This window comes from Neltuma alba, unplaced genomic scaffold, assembly GCF_004799145.2.
Source record: "Neltuma alba isolate B1F8T4 unplaced genomic scaffold, ASM479914v2 tig00012145_pilon, whole genome shotgun sequence".
NCBI classification, from domain to species: Eukaryota; Viridiplantae; Streptophyta; class Magnoliopsida; order Fabales; family Fabaceae; genus Neltuma; species Neltuma alba.
The window spans coordinates 81,025-93,884 of record NW_021636694.1 but is presented as its reverse complement, the minus strand read 5'-3'; the positions used below and the strand labels follow the sequence as shown (position 1 = coordinate 93,884).

The 12,860-nt window shown below is 36.6% G+C and overlaps 2 protein-coding genes across 6 annotated transcripts; both read right to left on the bottom strand.

Moving 5' to 3' along the window:
* Positions 1-785: 785 nt before the first annotated feature.
* On the bottom strand, positions 786-6,177 carry LOC114723548 (ribokinase). Of its 2 annotated transcripts, XM_028909738.1 has the most exons (13): positions 5,975-6,173; positions 5,790-5,861; positions 5,603-5,692; positions 5,242-5,319; positions 5,010-5,084; positions 4,860-4,912; positions 4,117-4,267; positions 3,625-3,735; positions 2,998-3,124; positions 2,700-2,797; positions 1,710-1,848; positions 1,259-1,311; positions 786-1,179 (listed from the first exon to the last, which is right to left on the bottom strand). In XM_028909738.1, exons 1-13 carry the CDS (start codon positions 6,131-6,133, stop codon positions 1,096-1,098), a joined length of 1,290 nt encoding a protein of 429 aa, XP_028765571.1. In that variant the 5' UTR covers positions 6,134-6,173; the 3' UTR covers positions 786-1,095. The 2 variants fall into 2 exon arrangements, with proteins under 2 accessions (XP_028765571.1, XP_028765572.1); XM_028909739.1 differs by lacking the exons at positions 786-1,179; positions 1,259-1,311 and having other exon boundaries at positions 1,762-1,898; positions 5,975-6,177.
* A 490-nt stretch (positions 6,178-6,667) lies between these two features.
* LOC114723536 (ribokinase) lies at positions 6,668-11,885 on the bottom strand. 4 transcript variants are annotated; one of them, XM_028909721.1, is made up of 13 exons: positions 11,702-11,885; positions 11,502-11,562; positions 11,266-11,355; positions 10,035-10,112; positions 9,812-9,886; positions 9,616-9,668; positions 9,063-9,213; positions 8,582-8,692; positions 7,988-8,114; positions 7,808-7,905; positions 7,526-7,664; positions 7,201-7,253; positions 6,668-7,060 (listed from the first exon to the last, which is right to left on the bottom strand). In XM_028909721.1, the coding sequence occupies exons 2-13, from the start codon at positions 11,544-11,546 to the stop codon at positions 6,983-6,985; spliced, it is 1,098 nt and encodes a 365-aa protein (XP_028765554.1). In that variant the 5' UTR covers positions 11,547-11,562; positions 11,702-11,885; the 3' UTR covers positions 6,668-6,982. The 4 variants fall into 4 exon arrangements, with proteins under 4 accessions (XP_028765554.1, XP_028765553.1, XP_028765555.1 ...); XM_028909720.1 differs by having other exon boundaries at positions 11,803-11,883; XM_028909722.1 differs by having other exon boundaries at positions 11,266-11,393; positions 11,502-11,885.
* Between the last annotated feature and the right edge of the window lie 975 nt (positions 11,886-12,860).

Sequence of the window (12,860 nt, the reverse complement as noted above, 5' to 3'; positions counted from 1 at the left end):
TTATGTCTTTTTCGGGCTTTTGGGTAAGGTGAACAGATCGCACGGCGGGTCCCTTGTCATCCTTTTCCCTCCGGATGATAAAGAATTAAAGATTACGCCCGGACGTTCTTATCAGCTTAAAAATGTCAACGTAATTTTTAATTACATTAATCATATTGATGTATGGTTCATGAAACTCACTTAAATCAATAATAATTCATGCCTCGAACTTTTCCCATCACCATGGGAATCTTGGTAGATGGTTTAGAAGAATCTCTATATTTTTATTGTTATACCTTTTTGGGCTTTCTAGTGACATCAACTGATCAAGTGCTGACTGTCATTAGGGATCGTTTATCCTGTTACTTTAAAAATACTGGCATTTATGCAAGATTAAAAAAATTATTAGCTGTCAATTTATTTCAATCATTTACCTCATTTATGTTTGAGTTTCAATAAAAAAAAATTTTGAAAAAATTAGTTGAGAAAAATAGTCGTTTAACACCACCATTCACAATTTTTAAAATACCTATTTTTTAAATTGCTAAAAAAGTATTAATAAAATACCGAACATGCTTCCCATGCAATTGCATAAAGTTTGAATGCAACTTACTTTGTATGACTCCGAACAGCATACAATATATATACACACACACATATGGATTATTACTGTTCAGCAATTAAGATGATGGCATTAACGAGCAGCAAATAAAAAAATGATCCTTAATAAACAATATCTAATTGTTGGCAAAAAAAAAAATCTAATTTTTTTGTCTAAATGTTATCGTCCACGACGCAGAACAATATCCTTAATGAACAAACTTAGCGTCTTTTTCATTTTGCCAGGAAGCTAGCTCCGCATACACGCGTTCAACTTAAGAAATGAAAGCACGTCATTCACGTCATCCAAGAACTAGCCATACAAGGCTATTATTCTTCTCCTTCGGCTTTTTACTAACATTTGAACTCGGAACAAGGCAAATACTTTCTTCACCTCAACATGAAGACTAAATATGCTAGTCATGCTAGGTTATTATTAACCCATACAAATAGAAAATCGAATAGCCTACTGATCACATCTCATGCATCAGCTGAAGGCAAGATCAAAGCTTATATTTACTGCAAAAATGATGCCAGACGTGGGTCTGCACGGTATGGAAGACCACTTCTTGCTCCTATGGCTCTGCACTTGGCAGCTGCCTGCAATGGACGCCAAAACGCATATAAACCTTTTCCATTACCATTTGTAAATTGAGTACAGGAGTACAAAACCACTTACCACTGTAGCAGCGAAGGATAGCATTTTCTCCGGGGAAAAGTTGGCACAGATAGCTGAAAGCCGGGAAAGTAATAATATAGTAAGTAAATGTTAAAAATGCCAAGCATTTGTTTTGTTATACTTGTTGTCTGAAAATGGGCATTGTCAACGTCATTTTTCTCCTCTTTGAACCACAGGATTTTGACGTAAAATAGAGGTGGTAAGGCCGAAACCCTACTCCTGGCAGGAGTTATAAGGAATTCATAGTGAGATGTCTCCACAATGCGGTAACTTTGGAGAAATAAACACGTCACCATGCCAAAGAGGAATGCATGGTTTTTCAATACCAACCCATCTACAGCTATATCAACAAGCGTCAGACAACCTTAATCATGCAAGGCCGATTAAAGTAAAAATAGTAGGCAACCCATAAAGATCTAACATGGCCTACGGGGAAAAAGAATTAAATTACCAAAGAGAACAGCTCCAATGAATGCATCTCCAGCACCAGTCGTATCAACAAGCTCTGGTGATGGTATTTTCTCAGCTGTACCAACATAAATCCTTCCACAAATTGTTCCTATCCCTTCCGCCTTCAATTTTGTCACTGGCTGAGTGGATCAAAGGGAAAAGATAGATCTAAGCAACCATTTACAAAAGCCTGAATAAACATGCAGTAATTTTTAGTTACAATCTCACTTCTTTAGCTTTTAAAACACAAAGAATCAGGCACATTCTTATGTCCTTTGTATAACTAGAAAAAGTTTCTGATCTATAACACATGCCATCAGTTAAGGCAGATTTAAATTTTAGACTTGACTATTTGGCTGAAAAATAATTAATAAGTTCGGCTAAATCAAACGGTTGAGGTTCAGACAAACTAATAAACTACAATGTAAGACAGCAGGTAATAACAAATAAAAGTTGTCCCAACTTCAAAGATAGCTTAAGGATATTGGATGCTTTAAGTTGATATTGATGAACCTTTCAGACCTAGTATCTTCCAAGTCACACATTGGCAAAGGTTTGCAGGGCTTCTACATGTGGTCATGTTTCCGGCAGAGATGAACTCATTTCCACATAATGTCATCGTAATATTGCTAGATGCCTACATCATCTATCTCATACTTCTTAAACAATAATTCTCAAATGTTTCTTCCATTTTTTTAGTTAGGAACACCATTGAGAAAACTGCCTTACTCCAGTGTTGAAATTTAAAATAAATACTGTGATGGGCAATATAATCCACATGATCAACGCCAGTTCAGTAGGGAAAGACACCAATATGAACCTCATGATTCATGCATGTCCAAAGTTCAAATAATTGACACCAAACTTCACTTCAAGCATGATCTAAAGCATTTGCTGTGTTAATTTCACAAAACTGGGGAACTCTTCAGGAATACTGTAATGCGAGGACAGAGCAAAGAGGGTCTAGATTTCAAAGTTTCATTATTATTACCGATGCTATACAGTTTGGGACGGGTATGCTATCATTCTTTCTGTTCTCCAGTGATTCCAGTAAGCTGTCTACATCTACTTCTTCAGAGGATTGTCCCTCTGCAAGGAGAAAAATATTACATGAAAACGTGTTTGCTTTAGAAGGAAATGAAACATACAAGGATTACGCAACACAAACACAAGTCTTACAATTTGCATGCACAGTATCAAACTCTTCATCACAACAACAATACCACAAGCCACCTTTCCCCAAACCCAACAAAGAAAATACATTAGAAGGAATAGGAGAGCATCCCTACCATCATTACTTCTCTCAAGCATTATGCAACCATCTTTTCCCAAAGTTACAATCACAAATTTGATGTTGGGCAACCGTAAAAGCATAGAAACAAGTGCCCTTGGAAGAGTTGATGCCTCTGTCCATGCCTATCATTCAGAGAAAGGTATGTCATTCATGCTTAATGATTCCTATGACAAAAATATAAACCCCACTAAACAGAGTACAAAGAGAAACTAGAAACAAAGCTTCAGAAAAGCAATATGTAGATGTAACTACGAAAAATACGAAAAAGAAAGGAAACTAATATGTATCATCAATATTAGAAAAGGAAAATAATTTTTTTGTCATAAACGAAATGTGACTAAACTACTCTGCTTATGCATAATTGAAAGAACAAGTATACAACTAAAAGAGGACATAATTCCAATAAAAAAAAAAAATTTGTAGCCTTTTTCTTCTGTAGCTATCATTGAGCTAGTTTCTTCAGCTGAAAAACAAAAATCACTAAGTGACTGATAGAATAGAATAAAAAAGCGAGTCATTAAACTAAGTCCCACATTTATCCGTGAAAAAACAACAATGATGAGGATCACTATCATTCACTTCTAAAAACACTAGCACTTCTGAAAAAAAATAATGCAGTTACCTGTGGAAAGTTTGCTGAGCATACTATATAATCAGTTAATTTCAGGAGATCATCTAGCCCTTCCCTCAGTCTTTCTGCATCGATTAAGATGGGTACATCCTTCCGAACTGCCTGTACTGGAAAATATAAGATTTTGTTTACTTTCCATCAGATGAGGCCCCCTCTTTTCATCCTTGATCTCCTCTACCATCCAAAGAAAACAAAGGCAGGCATAAAAAGAACTAAATTCCGTATAAGTTTCTTGCATCTTATATTTCTTGCATTGTCACCTTTACACATTTCCCCTTGAGATTCTCACCTCGAACCATTGTCATAATGAGTTGTTACAATATATAATGAGGTTATTAGTGGTGACAATAATTGACTTTCCATTAAATAGAGTACAAAATATTTTTACTTCTTCACTAAAGCTTTGCTTGCTTCGACTTCTAAAATGATTAGGGTATCTAAAGTTGGGCATCAGAACAATGAGCAAATAAAATAAGTGATAACCTCATGCGCAACAACTAGGGCAGTTTCATGCAATCTCCCATCAAAATAAACAATTCTTGCTCCATCCAGTGCAGCTAACAAACTCGACTCAGAAAGTTCTTCAGGGATCATTGGAGGATGTCCTGGGGTATGTATACAAGTACGGGTCTTCCTGTAAAATGACACTGTGTTAAGTGTTTGAGGATCTTAAGATTTATCATAAAATCATAGCAACTAGTTGTCATTCTATTCTTATAGACAATGCATAATTTTTCTCCGGTCAGAACACAAGAAAATGGAAAAACTGAGGGACAGAGAGAGGTGAGACTTTCTGTTTGGATGGTATAGATACTACCCTATATGCTATTTTAAATTCAAAATCATGCAGTTGAGAGCGATCATAATCTTAGATGATGCACCTAATTCATGTAACTCTCTATATTTGGTCATTACAGTACTAATTGATAGAAGTCAAGATGGTGTAAGTTAAACAGTTACAGTTGCCTAAACTGAGTGAAAATGTAAAGAACTCGCATTATTAATCAAATAGCATGAAAAGTAAATAGAAGTTAAAGTAACAACAAAAAGAGCTCCCATGAAACTGGCAAAGAAGAGATGTCATCTTAAGGGATATTGTATTATGATTTATAATTGAATGCATGGTCACCATGTTTATTCCCCCCCCCCTCCCTCCCTCCTTCGAGGTCAGGAGTGCCGGGAAGAGAATATACAAATTAAAAAAGCAATAAGCCAATGACAATTACGTTTGGTTGTCCACAATTATATAGGTGAATGGTGAAGTGCCCTCCTCAGAAACCTGCAGATAATAGGGCATGCAACCAGAGAAGATTAAGAAAACATACAAAAATATAAACGAGAGTCATATGAAGAGTGAACGAATGCCCGAGGATTACCACCATAAAAGAGGTATCTACACCATCAACCTTCAGCTCATCTAAAATGCCCCTGCCTTGAGTGTCATCTGCAACCTAACAGGCGTCAAACATGTTTATAACACATACACATTATTGAATCAGGTTTAAATGGTTATGTATGCTAAGTTCCATGCGTCAAAAAACAGACTTTTGGAAAATAGAAAGCATAGTCCCTTTTTTTCCCCTAGAGAAGGCAGAGAGTGACAAAAACCTTGGATATCAGCCTAGGTTTTAAGCCCAAGCGAGCAACGCAAGTTAAAGCATTACCAGCATTGCCACCTCCTTGAACCTGATAAATCAATACACAGCGAAGTGGTTAAGGGAAAAAGAAACTCTTGCTTGTAGCTTTCTGGGCATTTAGCGGCACCCACTACACCTAGCCTTCAGAGGCATTTCTATAGGAAACAATAACAATTGCTCGAATCCATCAATACTTTATTTAACAAAAGAAAGATCGTCTCCCACTATGATAGAGGGGATTAACAGTTTCTCATCTAAAATCCACCCTAAAACGGTAAATCTACGTCGAATAACAATTAGTCAGCTAAGAAAGTCCGGAAAAGAAGAAGTACCTTCAAGCTGCTGCTTCTAATTTTGTCGTCTGGCTTAGGATAAGCGGCAACAGTTGCCAAGAAATCCACTGAAACCGACCCGCATCCCACCTGCACACATAAAGCTCCATCTCGCGGCAAACGGAATAGAAGTAAACAAACTAAGCAGAAAGCGTAAAGATAGAGAGACAGAAAGAGCGGGACGTACAACAATGGAGGTTTGAGGAAGGGGATCGGAGGACATCTTGATCCTGAATTTTTTGCCGAGAGACCTCGTTGACTGTGGGAATAATAATTATGAAAAACGAAACAGACTGAATAAATTTAATACAAAAACTCCAACTTTAAAGCTGTAAATTATTGAAGATTTACAAAGGGAGGGAGGGGGCTCACATTATGGAAACTGTGACGTAGGAGACCTAGGCAACCTTGTGCTTGAAGGTTTAGGTTGGGCGCGAATGTGAGGCTAGAACAAGAAAGAGAAGAAGAGAGAGAAGGGCTAAGCGAGTAGTTCAAAAGAGCAGCATTGCATAGAGTGGAGAGGTTCGACATGTTCGCTGGCGTCTGGGTGTGTGGCTGGCGCCAGATTGAACTGCTTTTTGTTTTTTAAAGTGGATAAAACCATAAAAGTGATACTTTAGAGCGGAATTTTTTTGGCCAAAAAAAAAAAAAGATGCTTTAGAGCGGAAAACTATTGCACATTTCATTATAGATTTGATAATTCACGTATACTTTTTATTAAGAAAACTGTAGCTTGGGATTTTAATTTTATATATCTTGATATATGCCACAAGCATTGGGATTTATTGGCAGTGAGGCGAAGAGCTATTATTTTAGTGCAATAAAATTTACACTCAATTTAATTTAATAAATTTTGCAGTCTTCCTTCCCTTTCTTTTTAATTTTTGTTGTTATTTTAAAATTTCGAGATAACGTTGATTATTGGTCTTTCAATTATGCTTTTATCTTCACTAATTTTAAAAGTTTAAGGCAACATTAATAGTAAAATAAATTCCAAGCATATGAACATGCCTGATGACTTATTGGCTCATTTTGTTCAATAATTTTAGTTAGGCGCGGATCTTCTTGCCGCGATAAAATAATTATCCATTCATCTAGTATAGCAAATGATGCATCAGGTTGGCAACAATATTGGGAGCCAAAACTTCAGTTGCATCTAGTTTTCAAATGAAGATTCCAATTTTAAGAGTTAATATTCTTTCTTATGTACGGAGAAATTTATTTTTTACCCACTGAATGGGAGACCCTATTGCATCTACATCTTTCTTGACATTACCACACCTCAGAAATCAAATTTTAACTATGGATTACATCGGTTGGATGCTGAAGCCTTGTTGCTTGCATACAATTCTGACGTCGTCGCCGATAGGATCTCTATAGTCAAAAGGACGCAAGGCATGGGTCGCCGCGATAAGGAAGACCACTTCGAGCTCCCAAGGCCTTACATTTTGCAGCTGCCTGTGCTTGGAGCAAAACAAGAGAACAAGTTCCAATTACCCAATAATTTGCATGTTTATTCTTTTCTCAAGAAACTCGTCACTTTTTCTTTGTTTTTTGGGGTGGGGGGTCTTTGTTCATGATTAGTTGGATTATCTTACCACGCAAGAAGCAAATGGCAACATTTTCTCCGGTGAAAAGTTGTTACAGATTGCTGCAAAACCAACAAGGTGGTTAATCAATAAATTGATCAAACAAATCATTGAGAAAAAGGTGGTCCGCAAGTTTCCAAGTCATAAAGATCAGAAATGGAATTGTAGTTACTGATGACTAAACCCTGCCAGATCGATAAGTTTGCCTTAAGAGGTTGTTTGCGTATACAGTTGATGCCAAAGTCAATTCAAATGATATTAAAATATAATTTAAGTTCCCCTGTAAAAGTAAAAGGCATGATGATAATGACATGAGAAGATAGGTCGCACATACCGTACATAACAGCTCCAACGAATGCATCCCCAGCACCAGTTGTATCAATGAGCTTTGACGGAGGAATTTTCTCGGCTGTGCCAACATATAACCTCCCACACACACTTCCGATCCCTTCTGCTCTAAATTTTGTCACAGACTGCGATGATTAAGGGGGGAAATGAATTTAAGTGAAATAGTTAATAATTCTACCCTTTCAATCATCATTTCACACACATCAGGGTTCACTTCAGCATTATCACAACAGGAAAGAAGATATCTTCATGTTTCAATAGTTATTACCGATGCTATGCAGGTTGGCCTGGCGATGCCGTCCTCCTTTTGCCTTGCTAAGGATTCGAGGGAGCTGTCTACATCCTTTTCTTCTATCTGCCGACCGTCTGCCAGAGAGTACATTGTAACTTACCCTTTAAAAGACAATGAAATACAGGAAAGCAGGATGTCCACAAGAAGTATGTTCACCATCCACGCATTGCTCCAGCATTATGGAGCCATTTCCCCCCAAAGTTGCAATCACAAATTTGAGATTTGGCAGTTTCAACAGAATTGAAATCAGTGCTCTTGGAATGGAAGCCGCCTTAGTCCAGGCCTGTCAAATTACAAAACTACAGTTCTCAAGGAGCAGTATGAATGTTTATCAGGCACGCCAACAAATTATCCCAAAAGAATGCAGTTCGGTCACAGATGAAAGGGGACTGCCCAACTTTATAGAAACATTATAGAATATAAATACCAACAGTTGACAGCAACCCACAGGGAAAGTGAGAAAACGGAAAGCATAACTCCCCACCCCCAAATTTTCCACCTTAATGGATGCATAATACATTCACTCGAACTTAAAGATTGATAATTGCACATGTTCATGGCGCAGGACGAGGCTGCAATAAGTTTAGAGTCCATTCTTCTGGCTACAAGGCTAGGCCAGTGTTTTGAGTTTAAGGGGCAAATCCAAGGATCCCCTGATGATAAGTACGAAAATAGCAGTATCTACATGCCAGGAGTTACAGATCCAAGTTTCTCATGACATTGCAATTCATGCTCATACGAGTTACTTGCCTGTGGGAATCTTTCCGAGCATACAAGATAATCAGTCATAGTCAGGAGCTCATCTAATCCTTCCCTTGGTCTTTCGGCATCAACTAAGATAGATATATTCTTGCAAAATGCCTGCAGCCGTGTACACACACTACATCTCATCAGATGGTTCTCACAGTAATATTAATATTATGTCTTGTCACAATGAAAAGCCAACAAATCCTGACTAGAAAAGCACGAGTAACAAAGAACTAAAATTTGATATGTAGGATTTAACTCATCCATACGCCACAATGAAGTAACATTACTTCGAAGATTGAACAGGTTCAAAATTTTCTTCTTAAAATATGAGGCTTGTGCTTCCTTTCATTCAATCATTGCAATGGTGAGATGGTACTCTTCTTTTAGGATATTTAACATGACTCGACCGTGGGAATCATTAAATCTTGCAGTTCAATTACTATGGAATGACTTTCCATCAGCAAACTACCTATGCAATTACCTCTCGAGCAATGAACAGAGCAGTTTCATGCATCCTCCCATCAAAATAAACCAATTTTGCTCCATCCAGTGCAGATAATAAACTGTCTCTTGAAAGATCGTCCGGTATCATAGGAGGGTATCCTGCGGTGAATATGCACGTGCGTGTTCTCCTGAAGGTTCAAATTCCTATGATCAATTGACTTGCATTATACATTTCTAACAGCTGCATTTCATGTTTCAAGCAGTCATTCATTACAATTATCTAATTTAGGCATGGCAGCTTACATGGGAGGAATTCGTACGAGGAAAACATATCACATTAATAACTATCCTTCAATGTTATTCATTTTAACAGATTTAGATCAACTTTCATCCGTGAATCATGTCTTTATTCATGAGGACTATAACGCAAAACCTTGCGAATGTTATTAGATCTTAGTCTTGCATCTAAATCAACTTCAGTAACTCACATTTTCGACTTTTCATATCCAACATTCATCAAGAGCAATCATGACAAAATCAACACAGATTGCGCGAAAAAATCTTTTTTTTTTAGGGGAAAAAAAACATACGTATGGCTGTCGATGATGACATAGGTAAATGGTGAACATCCCCCCTTGGATACCTGAAAACACGAAAAAAGTCAACAGAGCACAATGGACATACCACGAAAATGGTGCCTGGATTACAGCTGTGGTTGCCTCGGCAAAATAGCGAAGTAGCAACTACGGAGTTAAGAAGTAAAATCTGGCTTTGACATGGGCATACCACGAAAAATGATGTATCCACTCCATCAGCTTCTAGCTCTTCTAAAACAGCTCTGCCCTGAAGATCATTTGCGATCTAGTGATTTTAAATTGCATCAGAACCAAGCGCAATTAACCGTCAGGAGGGATACAGTAATCCGATACCATACAAAATACAGAAGCAGCATGTTTAACAATACTGTAAAATTCGAAAAATAAACCTTAAAAATTCAATGCCAAAAAACCTTTGAAATGATTCTTGGCTTTAAGCCCAAACGTGCGGCACAAGTTAAAGCATTTCCCGCGTTTCCGCCGCCTTGAACCTATCAAACCAGAGAATTTAACATTGATCACATTTCCGAACGATCATGGTAGCGAGCAGACTAACGGGCTCGACTCTAGAAACATTTACCACAGAAATGATTTCAATTTAGAGAGCTGCGGCAAACAAAACCAAGGGAACCAAAGCCCAAATATGAATCGCGTGATTGAGTCACTACGTCATTTTTTTTTTTTTACATTAATTAAGAAAAGTAGACCATTGTTTCTTCCTTTCTCACAAAACAACCGAAGCGGATTTTCTCTTTGAATGAATGAGTAAACCAAAGTGGATTTTAAAAAAATAAAAAGGTTAAGGTGCAACCCGTAGTATTTTGCTGGCACATCATTCTAAAATATCTTGTACTATATCTAATATTTTAAAATATTTTTTTAATACGTCTAATATCATAAAGTATTTTTAGCTCCATTGAACACCTCCAAGTATTTTTTTTAAATAGGTTCAGTATCCAAAAATATTTTTTTTGTATATCTAACACTAAAGTAAAAAAATACTTGAAAATATTAGACGCATCTAAAAAAATGTTTCAAAATGCCAGATATACTATAAAATATTTCAGAACGTTAGATGTAATTAAGAAAATACTTAGAGGTGTTGGAACTCTCTTCTCTTGACCAGAAATTATATTGTATTATTTTTAGTTCAATTCTTTTTTTAATTAAGTATAAGTATCTTACGATAACTCAAATAAATATTTTTATAAAACATTCAATAATTGAAATCAAAATTATACTCACTAAAAAAATGATTTTATTGATAAATAGGTCTAACTAAGCAGATAAAAAGGTTAAAAAATTCTAATTAGGAAAAACTGATCATGAGTAAATCAAAATACATAGTAGAGAAATATGACTTTCAAATTATCATCTTTTTATATATGAATATATTTAAATTGAGTGATTGATAAATAAAAATCAGTTTAAGAAAAGTATCTAATGTAACATTCAGGTTTATAAAAAGATATTTTAATTAACATATCAATTAAAAATAAAATACGCAATTGAAAAGTTAAAATATAATAGAATTTCAACAGAACATGTCTTATGCGCCCAGTGCAAACTTCAATTATTTCGTTGACCAAAAGATACAATTATTTCTAAGCAGTTTGATTGGTTAAAAAGAAAACTAGTGCAAACCTTCATGTTCGTGCTTCTGATATTGTCGTCAGGCTTAGGAAAACCCGCCACTACTGCCAAGAAATCCACGGCAGCACCGCCAAATCCCACCTGAAAATAGGCCTCCGTTTCCGTGAGTCTTAGTCTAGCTACACGCCAACGAAAGCGTGTTTTACCAACAGGAAGGCGAAAATGACAATGAGAAAGGAAGAATAGGTAGGCCGGAGGCGGTAGGGATAACGAGAGAGAGAACTCACTATGAGAGGACCTTTAGGGAAAGGAACAGCGGAATCGGAAGACATTTTGACTCTAAAGTTTCTGCCAAAATAATCAATCATCTGAATTTCATACAAGCCGTTGATCGCAGGAAGTTGGGCAAAAAAAAAAAAAGCTAGAGAAAGAAACAAATATTCGAATTGACAGGAAGGCAAATGAAAACGGAAATGGAGGAGCGAACAATGATTATCTGAGTAGCAGCGCCAGTCCGATTTTCAGATCAACATGGAATCGGAGTTAAATCTCTAAAATTACCGCACATCACATCCAAAAGTACCAAACCTTTTTATGACAAAGAAGAACGGTCCTGAACCAAGGTAATGGACTGAATCGAGCAAGTAGTTTTTTTCGTCGGCAAGGATAGGCAACAGCAACGAGAACGAGAGAAATAGCTATCCAAAAATCTCTTGCATGGGCGGGCAGGGATAGAAGAGCTCCGCGTACAGTGCTTGGTCTCGCCCGTAATTATTCTGTTAATCATTGTGCTGTGGTAGTTGACTCGTCAAGTTCAATTTTGCCCTCCAGGGACGTCAGATTTTTTTTCCTCATGCTTATCTTCATTTAACTATGGAATCATTTTAAACTATATTTTATTTAATTTAAATCATATGAAAATTAAATTTATTGCTAAGGACTGAATTCAATTTAAAGTTTAAATTAATTAAATTCAATGCAAAATCATGGCATTACATCACAATTAGAATACAACATAAAATTCAAAATTAGAAAGTCTTGGGAAAGGATCGACTAAGCTATTAAAAAGTGAAATAGGAAGAAATTGAAGGTGAAGGGAATTCCGCCATTTTCACGGATTTGGAGGACAGCAATCCGAAGACATACCGAATGAGAAGTTCGACGTGAAGGATGGGTCTTGACCCAGTCATATAAATTACCCTGACAAAGTGGACACAGAATAAGACGTGTGACCCCATACCAACCTGTTGAATTTTGGCAATACCGTCACAAGAATCTTTCAGAACCGTGTACACACGTTTCGCGAAAGCAATGGTATGTAGGCGTATATCATCAATATATACTGAACGGTCTGAGGGTAGAATACACGGTCTGAAGGCTCATTCTAAAATGGTTATTTTTAAAAATCTCGTGAGCGAAAATAATGATGATATCGTGAGTTATATTCTTGGAAAAATGTCTCAGAAAGAGATATAATCACTAAAAAGAATTGCATAACAAATGGCATTTTCTTTTATATAAGAGATGACAACTGGTCCTCTTTATTCCTCAGGATCTTGTAATTATTTTCCCTGTGTTTTTTTACTTGAGTGCCGAAAAAAGGATTAAAGATGCGCCGTGGCAGAAGATTAGGATTGATCTTCAAA

Coding starts and splice junctions, on each gene's coding strand:
- LOC114723536 (XM_028909719.1), bottom strand. CDS start 11,582: ATGATTGATTATTTTGGCAGAAACTTTAGAGTCAAAATGTCTTCCGAT. Junction 10,113..11,265: donor TCAGAAGCACGAACATGAAG/GTTTGCACTAGT, acceptor CTGGTTTGATAG/GTTCAAGGCGGCGGAAACGC. Junction 7,906..7,987: donor GCTGGAGCAATGCGTGGATG/GTGAACATACTT, acceptor ACTCTCTGGCAG/ACGGTCGGCAGATAGAAGAA.
- LOC114723548 (XM_028909738.1), bottom strand. CDS start 6,133: ATGTCGAACCTCTCCACTCTATGCAATGCTGCTCTTTTGAACTACTCG. Junction 5,693..5,789: donor TTCCTCAAACCTCCATTGTT/GTACGTCCCGCT, acceptor TTATGTGTGCAG/GTGGGATGCGGGTCGGTTTC. Junction 1,849..2,699: donor TCCCAAACTGTATAGCATCG/GTAATAATAATG, acceptor TGATCCACTCAG/CCAGTGACAAAATTGAAGGC.